Source organism: Danio rerio, chromosome 25, assembly GCF_049306965.1.
Source record: "Danio rerio strain Tuebingen ecotype United States chromosome 25, GRCz12tu, whole genome shotgun sequence".
Taxonomy (NCBI): domain Eukaryota; kingdom Metazoa; phylum Chordata; class Actinopteri; order Cypriniformes; family Danionidae; genus Danio; species Danio rerio.
The window spans coordinates 6,862,412-6,876,644 of record NC_133200.1 but is presented as its reverse complement, the minus strand read 5'-3'; the positions used below and the strand labels follow the sequence as shown (position 1 = coordinate 6,876,644).

Genomic DNA, 14,233 nt, shown 5'->3' with positions numbered 1-14,233 from the left:
TTCAGTTTTTATTGTTGATATTTGGCGTCAGTTAATCAGGAAGTGACGATTTTGTTCTTTTTGACTGGTTGGATGGAAACGCTGCTTTATTCACACATCTTTTATGTGTTATTCCAGTTTTGCACATAAATTTAATTAACATATTTGGATGGAAACATAGCTATTACCTACATTTCAGTCACACAAAGAACAAAGTCACGTACAAGAATGGCTTGTCCTTTTTTAATAAATAATTTGCTTAAATTCACAGACCTTCGACATGTACTGTAACTACATCAATGGGATTATTATTCTTTCTAAAAACTTTAGTTCTGCTCACATTCTAAATGTCATATCAACCTCTATCACTAGATCAATAATAGGAGGCAGACACACAAGTGCACTTTTAAATTTATTAAAACTGATCAGCGTGTATAAAAGTGGGAACTTAACATTACTTATTTCATTAAATATTTAAATTCTGTAAATGTAAATTTACGCATTAACTTGAGCTGCTGTTTTCCCACTCTGTCTGTTTCTCTGATGCAGTGGTGTTGCTTTTTTAAATATATACGCTCATATTTGCCATAACTTTGCATGAGCACATCAAGTTCAGCTGGAGAAAGAAATGCTGATCTCTTTTTTTCAGATGTTGCCATGGTCACTCGTAATATCTGCGCTCCATTGATAATGCCTTTTATAGTCATGGTGTGCACACTTAACTCTGAGTTGGTCTACTCAAAGTTGATTGACCCAACTCAGATCAGCCATTCTGAAACTAAAAACTCAGTTTATTTACCAAGAGATTAAAAACGTAGAGTACAAGTTTAAACTCAGAGTTGGTTGAACCTCATTACTGAAACGGGCCCAAGTAGATGGTGAGCTTATAAAACACGCTGTTTTGGTTTAAGTTAAAACACACGAGGATTACATCAGTTTTCACAAAAATCATGTTTTTAATATGTAAAACGATAACAATCTTAATAATTTACACTTTGGAAGCATTTTTTAAATGCATTTATTTTTATGCCTCCAGACAGCTGCGGACTAGAAAATAAAGGGCCAAAACTAAGTTTTGTTTTTTTTCCTTAGTCTTGTGTAAACATCCCTCAAACTGCTCACTTGGCAGTTAGTAAAGCACTATTTCTAGCAAAGCTGATCTGGAACGCATTGTAAAAGTGCCATTCAAACAAATTGAATTACCCACCGATATCCTTTCATTAGACTTTCAGACGTAGTTTGAAAACACTAGCGCTGCTCAAATAAACGCCGGCCAGATCTGTGCTTGTGTTGCGATTAGATGAAGCTCTGGAAACAGCTGGTTGGGATCCGACGCCTTAAAAGGCAAAACATGGAGACGAGAGAGCAGATATGAACACTAAAATACCCTATACACGTTTACAAAGACTAAAAAAAACACCATACAAGGGAATAAAAACTCACTCGAAACAGATTTCCTCAGATTTCCTTTTATTCTCCAGTTTCACATTCTGAAAAAAAATGACTTTAATATAATACAGCAATCTCATGTTAGCAGTCCATTTAAAGTCGCAGTACTGCCACAATTAGGAAACTTCAGTAACACAGAGCAAAAAAAAAAAAAGAAATCAAGAATTGCACTTTTACTTCAAACAGATTATAGACTGAATTAACAAAGGTAACACTTTACAATTACAGTACATGAATAATGATGGATTAATACGTAAATTATACATTATGGATGAGTTAATACAGGTGATGATCATGAACTAACTTTTACAACATGAGTCACGAGGTCATGTGTGAATAGCGGCGACCTTAATTACTTATACATGATTGTTTATTAATTGCTGTATTAATTAGCACATTAGTTTATGCTTAATTTAACGGTCATTAACTCATGAGCAGTTACTTTATAATTATATCATGACTTCACTTGAAGGGGCACATCATTAACCCATTCCTTAACCATCATGAACTCATGAGCAGTTACTGTCTAATTATATCATGACTTTACTTGAAGGGGCACACAATTAATCATCACGAACCCATGAGCAGTTACTGTAATTATATCATGACTTTACTTGAAGGGGCACACAATTAATCATCACGAACCCACGAGCAGTTACTGTAATTATATCATGACTTTACTTGAAGGGGCACATAATTAATCATCATGAACCCACGAGCAGTTACTGTAATTATATCATGACTTTACTTGAAGGGGCACATAATTAATCATCACAAACCCACGAGCAGTTACTGTAATTATATCATGACTTTACTTGAAGGGGCACACAATTAATCATCACGAACCCATGAGCAGTTACTGTAATTATATCATGACTTTACTTGAAGGGGCACATAATTAATCATCACGAACCCATGAGCAGTTACTGCAATTATATCATGACTTTACTTGAAGGGGCACACAATCATTAAAAATTCTTAACTACTCATGTATGACGTGCGTGTTCGTTAGTGCGTTTACATTGAATAACAATAGAAAAGTGGTCAACATTAACAGTTTAAACACAGGAGCTGATGAGTAGTAATGGTGGTGTGCTCCCTCCAAGTAAAGTCACAACAAATCATACAGCTCATTAGTTCATGATGGTTAATGTCTAATTATATCATGACTTGAAGGGGCACATCATAATTAACCCATTCTTAACTACTCATGAACGACTTATGCATGTTTATTTAGCGCATTTACACTGAACAACAATAGAAAACACTGTTTGAACACAGGAGTTCGTAAGTAGTTAATGATGAGTTAAGGATGATGGGCCCCTCAAGTAAAGTCATGACGAATCATGCATTAACAGCTCATGAGTTCATGATGGTTAAATTATATCATGACTTTACTTGGAGGGGCACATCATCATGAACCCATCCTTAACTACTAATGACTATGGCATGTTCGTTTAGTGAATTTACACTGAATAACAATAGAACAGTGGGACAGTTTAAACACGAGGGTTGGAGTTAATGATAAAGTCCTGAAAAATCACATTGACAGCTCTTTAGTTCATGACGGTTAATGTGTAATTATATTATGACTTTACTTGGAGGGGCACATCATTAACCCACTTAACTACAATTACTTCTGCATGTTCATTAAGTGCATTTTTACACTGAAAAACAACAGAAAATTTCAACATGAACCAATTAAACACAGGAGTTGAGTAGTTAATGATAAGGTAACTGATGTGACCCTCCAAGTAAAGTCATGACAAACCACTAACAGCTCAGTTCATGATGGTTAATGTAGAATTAAATCATGACTTGGAGGGGCACATCATCATTAACCCATTCTTAACTACTCATGAACGACTTCTGGATGTTTGTTTAGTGCGCGTTCACGCTACACAATAGAAAAGTGTTCTGTCAACATCAACACAAACAGATGAACGCCTGTTTAAAGAGTAGTTAAGGATGTTAATGGTGATGTGCCCCTCCAAGTAAAGTCATGACAAATCATCCAATAACAGCTCATGAGTTCATGCTGGTTACATTTAGTTTAAACTTAAATGTTAATTAATAGTTAACATGTTTTAACTACTAAAGTACACTGTAAAAAAATAAATAAAATCTGTAATTTAATGGTTTATTTCCAGCAGCTGGGGGTTACGTTAGAAATTTAACATCAAATAGATATTAAAATTACAGAAATTTACCATAAAATAGATTAAATTACAGAAAATTGTGTAAAACAGGTATTGAGTTACAAAAATTTACCGTAAAAACAGATTAAATTACAGTAATTTACCGTAAAATAAGAGATTAAATTACAGAAATTTACAGTAAAACAACAAATATTAAATTACAGAAATTTACTGTGAAATAAGATATTAAATTACAGAAATTTACTGTAAAAGATATTAAATTACAGAAATTTACTATAAAATAAGATTAAATTACAGAAATTTACCGTAAAATAACGGATATTAATTTACTGAAACTTTCCAGAAATTAAGTTTAAGGAAATTTCTGTCATTTAATATACGTTATTTTTTGATATATTTCTGTAATTTAATTGCCGTTATTTTATAGTTTTTTTCCGTAAAATTACATTTTTTTTTGTTTTGTTTTTTAAACAGTGTAGCAGTTATTCACACATGAACTCTTGTAGTTAAAGTTATTTCATGATTATTGCATACCTTAACTCATCAATAATGTTTAGAGTACACATTAATACATTATTATTGATGTACTGTTATTGTAAAGTGTTACCATTAACAACCACAAAATAACAACAAGGCAACACTAAACTGCTCATACATATATACTTATTTAATTGCACGAAACAAAAATAAATGCATAAATACTCATTATTACACAATGTACAGAAACACTTGTACATTTCTCTTCTTTTTTTTGTTCAAATATTCTCAAAGCAGACACAGATAGCGGAAGTTCGGTGAATTCAGGGCAAGACGCATGAAAAAGGACGAAAAACTTGCATCAGGATCACAAACAAAAACAAATACCCAGTGCATATGTCGTCAGATTAAAAAACAACTAAATTCATGTCTCCACCTTTCACAAATGATAGAAACGAGAAGCTGGAAAGAAAACTGGGACTTGCGAATAAACAGACAAGTAGTTTGCATTTTAAAACTCATGCCTTTACGCATGCAGAACGATGAAAACGTACATCTACAAGAGCAGCGAGACGCGTTTTTGAAACAGTACCGCGAGTCCTCAGCATCTCTACCGCTTCTTTCAAGAAAAATAATCCTTCATGCTTTTGATTGTCCGTTAAATAAACCTGATTAAATCAAACGCTGAGCCCAGTTGTTCTTCGTTCAAACAGGAGGGAGAAAAGGAGAACCAAACATCTGGTGCTGGTCGGCATCTGTGGAGAGAAGAAGATCAGCTCATGTTCATTAAAAGAGCAGCGGTGAGGTAAAATGACTCATACTCACTGATTATTTAACAGAACTGACGTGATTTCCATCCCGGCTGAGAACTTTCAGAGGGAGACGGATACCAGCGCATCTACAGGGAAGAGAAAAGACAAATCAATTAGATGTGATATATTGCAGATATTATCTAAGATTATGGTTTTATAAAAGCATTATAAATTGAAATTGAGCTAGAATTTATTATTAGTATGAAACGTATTACTCCTACATTTACCCTACTTATTTACACAATATATAAGCTGCATCCATACATTTAAATACCCAAAGAGGCCTATAAACAAATATAGAAAAAAAACAAAAAAAAAAAAATGTTGTGGTCAATGTTGTAGTAGTAGTAATAATAATAATTTCAAATAAACAAGTATAAAATTACTACAACAACTACTACTACTACTAATAATAATAATAATTTTACCACCAATTATTACAACATCGATCAACTTTACAATTATGTAACAGTATTTATACTACTACTACTACTACTACTACTACTACTACTACTAATAATAATAATAAAAAAACAAATTATTATTATTATTATTATTATTATTATTATCATCATCAATACAACTGATCATATTTTTTACAATTAATCATAAAACCGTAGTAGTAGCAGTAGTAATAAAAAAAAAAAAAAAAAAAAAAAAAAAAAAAAAAAATCACCACCAACCAAAACCTATTATTATTATTATTATTAATACTGTTATACGATTAATAAAAAAAAATTGTGATTGTTGTAGTAATAGTAACAACAATTATTATTATTATTATTATTATTATTATGAAAATTATTATTAATTACTACTGTTACAATTAAATTAAAAATTAGTGATAGATGATAATAATAATAATAATAATAATAATGATAATAATAATAATAATAATAATAATAATAATAATAATAATAATAATAAATTAAATAAACAAATATAAAATTACTACAACACCACCACCAATTATATTATTATTATTATTATTGTGGTAATTTTTATTATTAGCAATGATCACAACATTGTTAATTATATAACAACATTTATTATTAGTGGCATTATTATTATTATTATTATTATTGATAATTATAATATTATCAACAACAACAACAACAACAACAACAACAACAATTTTTAAAAATTATATAATAATAATAAACAACAACAACAACAACAACAACAACAACAACAACACCAATAATATTGTTTATTAGTAGTGGTAAATTATTATTATTATTATTACTATTATTATTATTAAACCCCAATTTTTTTTTAAATTATGCAATAAATATAAAAACAACTATTTATTATTAGTGGTAATTTTATTATAATTATTATTATTAACAATGATCACAACACCATTTTTTAAAAATTATATAATAGTAATAGTAATAATAATAAATAATCATCATCATCATCATCAATCAATCATCTTTTTACATTACCGCATACTCCCACTTTCAATATATATATATATATATATATATATATATATATATATATATATATATATATATATATATATATATATATATATATATATATATATATATATATATATATATATATATATATTTTTTTTTTTTTTTTAAATAAAAGAAATAAAAGTTCACACATAAAATAGTGTATAAATACAAACAAATAACTAAAATCTGCTACATTTATAGCATCTCTACTGATTCCCAGAACTAAAAATCAAAAAAGTAGGGTGGCAGGTTTCAATTATTTTTCCAAGTCTAAAAAACTAAAAGTGCAGTGGTGAAAACTGGAGCAGAAAGATGCATTTCTACTGCATGCTCCACAGTGAAGCAATGCGAGCTGAGCTAATGACCAGACGCCAGCAGGAAACTCTTATCAGCGCATCTATAAACATCTTTCAGCAAGATGACATTAACTCTTGTCTCCCGTCCGGCCTCCACTAAACCACGCCAAAACAGCCACTTCCACAGCCCAGGGCAAACAATCAGCCTGGCACGTCCGCTCAGGCCCCGCCCTCAGATCTCCCTCTGCCAGGTGCATGCTGGGAAGCGGAGGAAGACAAACTCGAGTGCACGTTTCTACCAGACGTTTTACTGCAGACTTATGGCTGCGTCATACCGGTTACTCCAAAAACATGCCAGAGGAATTCCACTTCTGTTTTCCTGGAGTTAAGTAATGCTGGAATTTGTCAGCTCACTGCAAGAGTTGCTTTTCATTCCACACAAGGGGATTAACTTTATTAAACATGCATACCATTAAATCTAAGAATTTTTCCAAATTACAAAACTATTTTATAAATAATTGTACAAATTATTCCCTTAACCTGTTGCACAGTTTTACATTTATTCAGACTAAATATTGTAAATACTGTAAATGGCATTCGATATATTATTCATTAACTGCATTAATGAAAAAAATAACAGTAAAAAAATGAAAATAAAAAAAAAAAAAAAAAAAAAAATCAAAATGAACAATTCTAATAATTAAATTCTAATTAACAATATATATAAAAAAGTAACAAATAAATTAATACAAATGTAAATAATAATAATAATAATAATAATAATAATAATAAATATAAAATTCATTTAAAACAATAAGAAAAGCAATAAAACAAATGAAAACTCTACACTAAAAAAATAAGATAAAATGAAAATTCAAATTAGTAAAAACAAACAAACAACAGAAAACTCAAATAAAAAGCAACAATGTAAAAAAATCTAATATAAACAACAACAAACTAACATTTTAAAATAATAAAAACAAATAATAATTATAACAATAACAAGTGAAATAATTCAAAACAACAACAACAAATAATAATAATAATAATAAATCAACAAGTAAAATTCAAAATAACAACAATAATAATAATAATAATAATAATAATAATACAAAATCAATTCCAAAAATAATGAAAATGAATTGATATTAATAACAAATATAATCATTAAAAAATATATACAAATTAAGTGTAGAAAATGACATGTTCAGCTTTCTGAAGACTGTGACCTTGGTCTGAAAACAAAATGCATCACATACACTCTTGCCTAAAAAGAACCACCTTTAAGCTACACAACTCATTAGATCCTTTATTCCAACCCCCACTGAAAAAAATAGAACCTTAAAACAAACTACTGAAATGACAAATCTCTTATTCAGCCTCGAGGAACCAGTGAACATATGGTGCGGTTCAAGACATCAAGTAAAACCCAGTGCGACCTTTAGATCTCACTGGGTTGCCTCGACAACCACAAAGTCTAGCCAACCAATCCATAAACCCGATCTGCCAACGAAGCCTTCAAAACCAATCACGTCAATAAACATGCAAGCTGCATCAAACACAACTGTTACCAGGTGAGCAATTAAAAGGGCTCATGAACAAAGAGATGATAGATGATGATAATTCTTTATTCTTTTGACGAGAGGCTTGAGCTGCACGATTCTGGCCAAAATGAGAATCACGATGTTCTCACGACTCTGTAGATGTAAAATAAAGGTTGCGAGTAGACTATTATTATTAATTCTCTGACTTATGGTAAAACAACAGTAATAACATTAGGCCGATATGTGTAGGTCTACTGTTGGTAAAATGCCAGATGTTGTATAGACTTGGAACGGTGGACTTAAGCAGACTTTAAATCTGTCCTGGTCATTCACGATAATGATAAATTAGTCCTGGCACAGTAAAGTGAATACAAATACTCATGATTCTAAAGTTGCCATTTCTCATTGACAACATTATTAGACCATTTTTTAAAACACACAGGCAGAGGTTTACACCCATGGACATATTGTAGCGATCCTGTCCAATTTCAGCACCTAATCTTAGAAACAAAGCACTGAAACTGTTTAAATAAGCAAAATGCCAGCCAATCACAGCTCTGGGTGTTTACTTTGAGTCTACAATCCATGCCTGTTCTAACTGTGTGCGTGTTATTGAGCGGGTCAAAACAATCAGAAAATAACCCATTTACTCTAAATTTAATAGGAAAGGTCCTAATGCTAAAAGTGGACCTCAGAGGAAAAGTACAAAAATAAACAAGGTGCTTCACGACCTCTTTGAAAGTGAAGAGGGAGTGTTTTAACATGCTGCTTTTAATGGATCATAAAAAGTATAAATTTTTTGGCTAAACTTTAACCGGGCACAGATTCACTCAACGGCAGAGTCATAATCCAACCTGAGACGCAATTAAAAGCAGCTTTGCTCTGATGTGATCTCTTAGCAACACTAGCAGGCCAAGGAATGCCGTTGCGAAGGATTGTGGGTAATCGGGTCTGTCATGTTCAGATTGGACCTCTGACACTCGCTCTGGTTTTGCTGCGTCATGTTGACCTGAGGTCACTTTCCAGCAAAGCATGTGACTGGGGAATTATGGGAAAGTCAGCCGACTGAACAACATGCTCATGAAATAAGGGTCATGTTAAAAGTGGTTCTCTTATGCTACAGTATATAGCATGCACAGTAGAGCGGTGCGATTTGGGGAAAATATCTAATTGCGATTTGACAGATATTCATTTAGTTAGGCTTCAGCTCAAATCACACTCGTTTAGCCATCTGTGGTGCTTTTTTTATTTATTTTTTTTTTTAAGGTGCTGGTTGTTGCAATTCCTCATCCTGGCATTAATTCTGCGACAGCTCTTACAAATTACCTGGTTTTGTTTGGTGTCTGACTTTGAAACCAAAATATTCCCATATTACTGACGTGCTGTTGTTCTTTGCTATTAATTTGCCCATTAACGCTTTTAAAGCAGCAGGGTGGGGTTGTTGGATGGCGGAGGGGTGTTGCGGACGAAAGTGAAGAGGGTTGGGGAGTCGTAGAAGTGAAAGTAAAAGTGAACTGCAGACGGGGGAGGTCGGTAAAATGAGGTGCCAGATCAGATTACAGAGGTGCCGGATCCGTCGTGTTCTGGCACAAATTAAGCCCTGGCCCTAATGCATAGCAGGAAATTGCAACAAAGCATGAAGGTGCAGAATAAATCCAACAATGCGTTGAACTTCTCCACATTTATGCACTTTTCCTGATTCATTAGCAGAAATGGGAAAAAAAAGAAAAAAGAAAAAAAAAAGTAAAAATAGATTAACAATAATAATAATAATAATAATAATAATAATAATTATTATTATTATTATTGTTATTATTATTATTATAATTAGGGCTGCACGGTGGTGCAGTGGGTAGCTTGTTCGCCTCACAGCAGGAAGGTCGCTGGTTCGAGCCTTGGCTGGGTCAGTTGATGTTTCTGTGTGGAGTTTGCATGTTCTCCCTCCGGGTGCTCCGGTTTCCCCCAAAAGTTCAAAGACATGGGGTACAGGTGACTTGGGTAGGCTAAATTGTCCATAGTGTGTGTAAATGAGTGTATGGATGTTTCTTAGTAATGGATTGTGGCTGAAAGGGCATCCGCTGCGTAAAAACATGCTGGATAAGTTGGCGGTTCATTTCGCTGTGGCAACCCCAGATTAATAAAGAGACTAAACCGAAAAGAAAATGAATGAATAATAATAATAATAATAATAATAATAATAATAATAATAATAATAATAATAATAATAATAAATAAGTACTGACTATATTGAATTCCAATTTCACAAACAAGCTGAAATGTGTACAATATAAAGATAATAAATGAATAAAATAAAAAAAAAAGTACAATAATTAAAAAAAATTTAATTAGAAAAAGGCAAAAAAAAAAAAATAAATAAAATTGCAAAAAAATTCAGTCGGTGATTGTTTTTAGAAACGTTTTTGTTGTGCTGGTTAAGTCAATACACATTCGAATAGTACTGATTAAAGTAAATAATCTAAATGTATTAACATGTATAACAGCATATTTTTAAGTCTGTAAAATAAACTATTAAAAGTGCTGATGATTGTGATAGTGTTGTATTGATGTCTTTCAGGTTATATCTCAGCTTTAATGCACTTTTTAAATTAATAAATTAAAAACTAAGCAGCTGCTTGCCATCACGACAGCAATAGGATCCAATGGACGGCCGATCGCTTTCACTACAAAATGGCGGAATCCAGGGCTGCTGCTGGGTCACTCCAAGCTCATTGGCTGAAGTATTTGTTAGACAGGTAATGTTCTGTTTTAAAACTATTTTAGTCAGCTGATGAAGATTGTGTTGTTTTATGAATGGGCTATATGCACAGAAGTGTTGTTCAGTCACTAAAATCTAGTGAAAGATCGATGTGACTGATGATTTTATATTGAGTTTGACAACAATGCTTTAGTAAAAAGCAATACTCATCTCGCCTACTTTACTGAGCTGAAGCTGCTTTAATATTCAATATTTTTTATATTTAATATGCTTTAATTTGAACATTGATAACCTGTGATGCGCTCCCTATATTGTTTATCATGCATGCTGTTTCAGAGTGAATATTCAGAGTAGCAAGTATGGCTCAGTAATAAGTGTAATTCCTGCACGCCGCCAGCCAACCACTTCAGTAGTCGCTTTAGGACAATGCGCATTAGATAGTGAGACCGGTGATCCTTGCATGCATAAAGTATTGACACTGACAAGTTTTGCTTGCAACACAACTGAAACTTTGCTAGATATAATACAGCTTTTCATTGGGAATAGTGGTATTATTAAGTACTATAAAGCTTGAAGACTGGCAAATGACATTGATCTAGTGGGTTGTCTACAGTCATCTTTAATGAACGTGCTCATGATATCAGGAGGCGTGGCTTTGGACAGCAGGGGTGGGACTGGCTCAAATTATGCCAACCATTTATCACTTTGGCAGATCCCCTACTGCACCTTTAAATAAAATGTAATGTACAACTTAACTATGCACAACTACTTTGGCTTCATCCAAAACCATAAATTGAAATTCAAAATACACCAGGTGAAAGGTTTAAAACGAAAATATAGGATTAAATAAAATTTATAACAAGGAAATTACAAGAAAAAAAAAAAAGTAAATAAAATGAAATTAAAACTATGTACACACACACGTGGCCTTACTCTTAATACAAGCAAAGCAGGGGGGGACACATTATGAAACATAAAAGTTGTTTATATTGAATATAGTAAGTTTATACTGTGACAGCACAGCCTTTTAGTGCTACAAAAACAGCAGTCTGATCTTTAGTTCCACTGACAGCGACCTGCAGTGTCAAACTAGCAGAAGTCTTTTTTTTTTCTCACTGGGCTTTAAAAATCACCGTGGACAGAAAGCAGCAGAGAGCGAGTGATTGAAGAAAGTGTAAATAAAAGGTGCACACACCGGCGGGTCCCTCACCTGGGCGTGCAGAGCAGCGGCGGCAGCAGCAGCAGCGGGATAGGTGAAGGCGGCGTGAGGCAGGCCTGGGGTCAGTTCAGTGGTGTAGAGCGGATACGGAGCCCACGCTTCAGGAGACGCAGGGATCAGTGCTGCCCCCGTCAGATCATCTGATCAATCACACACACAAAACAGCAGTAAATGCATTTGACACTCACAGGGTGAGGATGCAGATAATGGACACGAGTCAGAAGACTGCTTTGAAGGAAATAAAATTACATTCTATAAAATAAAACTAAAATATTTATTATATATATAAATACTAAAGATTCAAATAAATAAATAATGAAAAAGTTCAATAAAATAAATATAAATTAAATATAAATAAATACATTTAAAAATATATAAATAATGATAAATACAATAAATATAAATTAAAAAACTAAATATAAATTAAAAAAAAAAAATATATATATATATATATATATATATATATATATATATATATAGTAAATAAACAAAAAAGTTAAATAAAACAAAACTTAAATAAAAAAAAAACAAATAAAAGTACATGAATATCGAAAAACTTTTAGAAATGCTGGTAAGAAGTGTGAATGATACAGTGTAAACAAGCTTAAGGTTCAAATGCATCATATGCCTATTAAGTTTAATCTATTTTTCGGACTTTAGTGACAGGACATCTTTACACAACAAATTTGTGCATAACATGAAGATAGACTGACATTCACAGAAAACTAATGCTCGCTTTGTTTTTTTTTTGTTTTTTTTTAGGTTTATACAATTAAAAAATTACATTTCAATAAAAAGCTGCGTGATCTCACCAACAAACATATCTTAACTTAAGACGTTCAAAAACAAGACCCTTTATGAATTTGTGACATTATTAATTAAAAGCTAGTACTAATATAAATAAAGTCCACCCAGTAGGTGGCGGGAGGACACTGTCTTAATTCATTCAAATAAAGAAACTGAACAGAAAATTAATGGATCAATAAGTGATGAAACTCATTGCATTTATATACATACTAACAGGGTAATATAAAGAATGACTCATGCTGGAACATTAACATAACAGATCATTTAAATTTATTTTTAGCAGCAAAGTATAAATAAATCCATTGAGGAAATGAACTGAATTAATAAGTGAAAAGATTGCAAACAAACTTTCCTTGATGAACAATATCTTATTCCAATTCTTAATAACTTAAAGCATCAAGTATTGAAAGAAACATTTGAACACATGCACAATAGTGTAACAGTCCTATATTAGAATGCGCATAATTAATTTAATAATTTAGAAATTTTCCAGTTAAGTATCCCATTCATTCAATAGGTAAACCAGAACTAAAAATACACTGTGGAGCCGATAAGGGCAAGTGGCATCATTGTGTAAAGGGTCTATGACGAACTACAGGACTTTAAGTATACAGATGCATCATGGATAATATATATATTAGATGTCGCCTACCCTGTTGTCTATTGGAAGGAATGAGTCAATTGAGCCACCATTATAACACCGTCTTGACTAGTGCAGTTGAATGGCATTTGTCCTGGGAGCACTGTACCAATGTGGCGGCGCTATTGACGCATGCTCAGGGTCCCTATGCAATATCTAGTGTATATATTTTTGCAGATGCATAAGTTTTTTTTTTTTTTTACTGCTACAAAGTGACAGCCACCTACTGGCCTGGCTAATTAGTTTAGCTTTTGTGGATTCATATACACAGGGATCATTTTAAAAGTACATTATCGATTAAATGCACCCTTAATAAACTCAGGCCATGTCCACACATATACAAGTATTTCTATAAGCAGATGTCCCCACTTTGCATTTTTATCTAGACAGATTTTTTGTAATGCATGTTAAGGGCACTCCAAACCAACAGGTGGCAATACTGACACTTGTGCGGAGTTCACACCAAATATGGAATTGGGTATTTGTATGGGTAAATTGCATATAAATCAAAGCAAACGTGAGAAAAGAGGTGGATAACAGTCCCAAAGGTGAAATCTGCAGTGCATTTGCTGCAAATGTGTAAAATTTGGCCTCATTTGCGTTTACTGCATTTAGTGTGAACCCAGATGTGCTGGCCAATCAGAAATGAGAAAAACAGCACACATG

The 14,233-nt window shown here is 32.4% G+C and overlaps 1 protein-coding gene across 21 annotated transcripts in view; it reads right to left on the bottom strand.

Moving 5' to 3' along the window:
• Window positions 1–1,432: 1,432 nt before the first annotated feature.
• Window positions 1,433–14,233, bottom strand: part of rbpms2a (RNA binding protein, mRNA processing factor 2a) — a 29,937-nt gene continuing 17,136 nt past the window's right edge. For 4 of the 21 annotated variants that reach the window (XM_021470475.3, XM_005162967.6, XM_073941978.1 and 1 more), the window contains exons 6-8: window positions 12,097–12,260; window positions 4,890–4,962; window positions 1,433–4,819 (exon numbers count right to left, since the gene is read on the bottom strand). In XM_021470475.3, the coding sequence (XP_021326150.1) occupies window positions 4,897–4,962; window positions 12,097–12,260 (230 nt within the window). In that variant the 3' untranslated portion in view covers window positions 1,433–4,819; window positions 4,890–4,896. The remainder of the gene's footprint in view (window positions 4,820–4,889; window positions 4,963–12,096; window positions 12,261–14,233) is intronic. The other 17 variants (XM_021470473.3, XM_009297758.5, XM_073941974.1 and 14 more) reach the window with 9 other exon arrangements.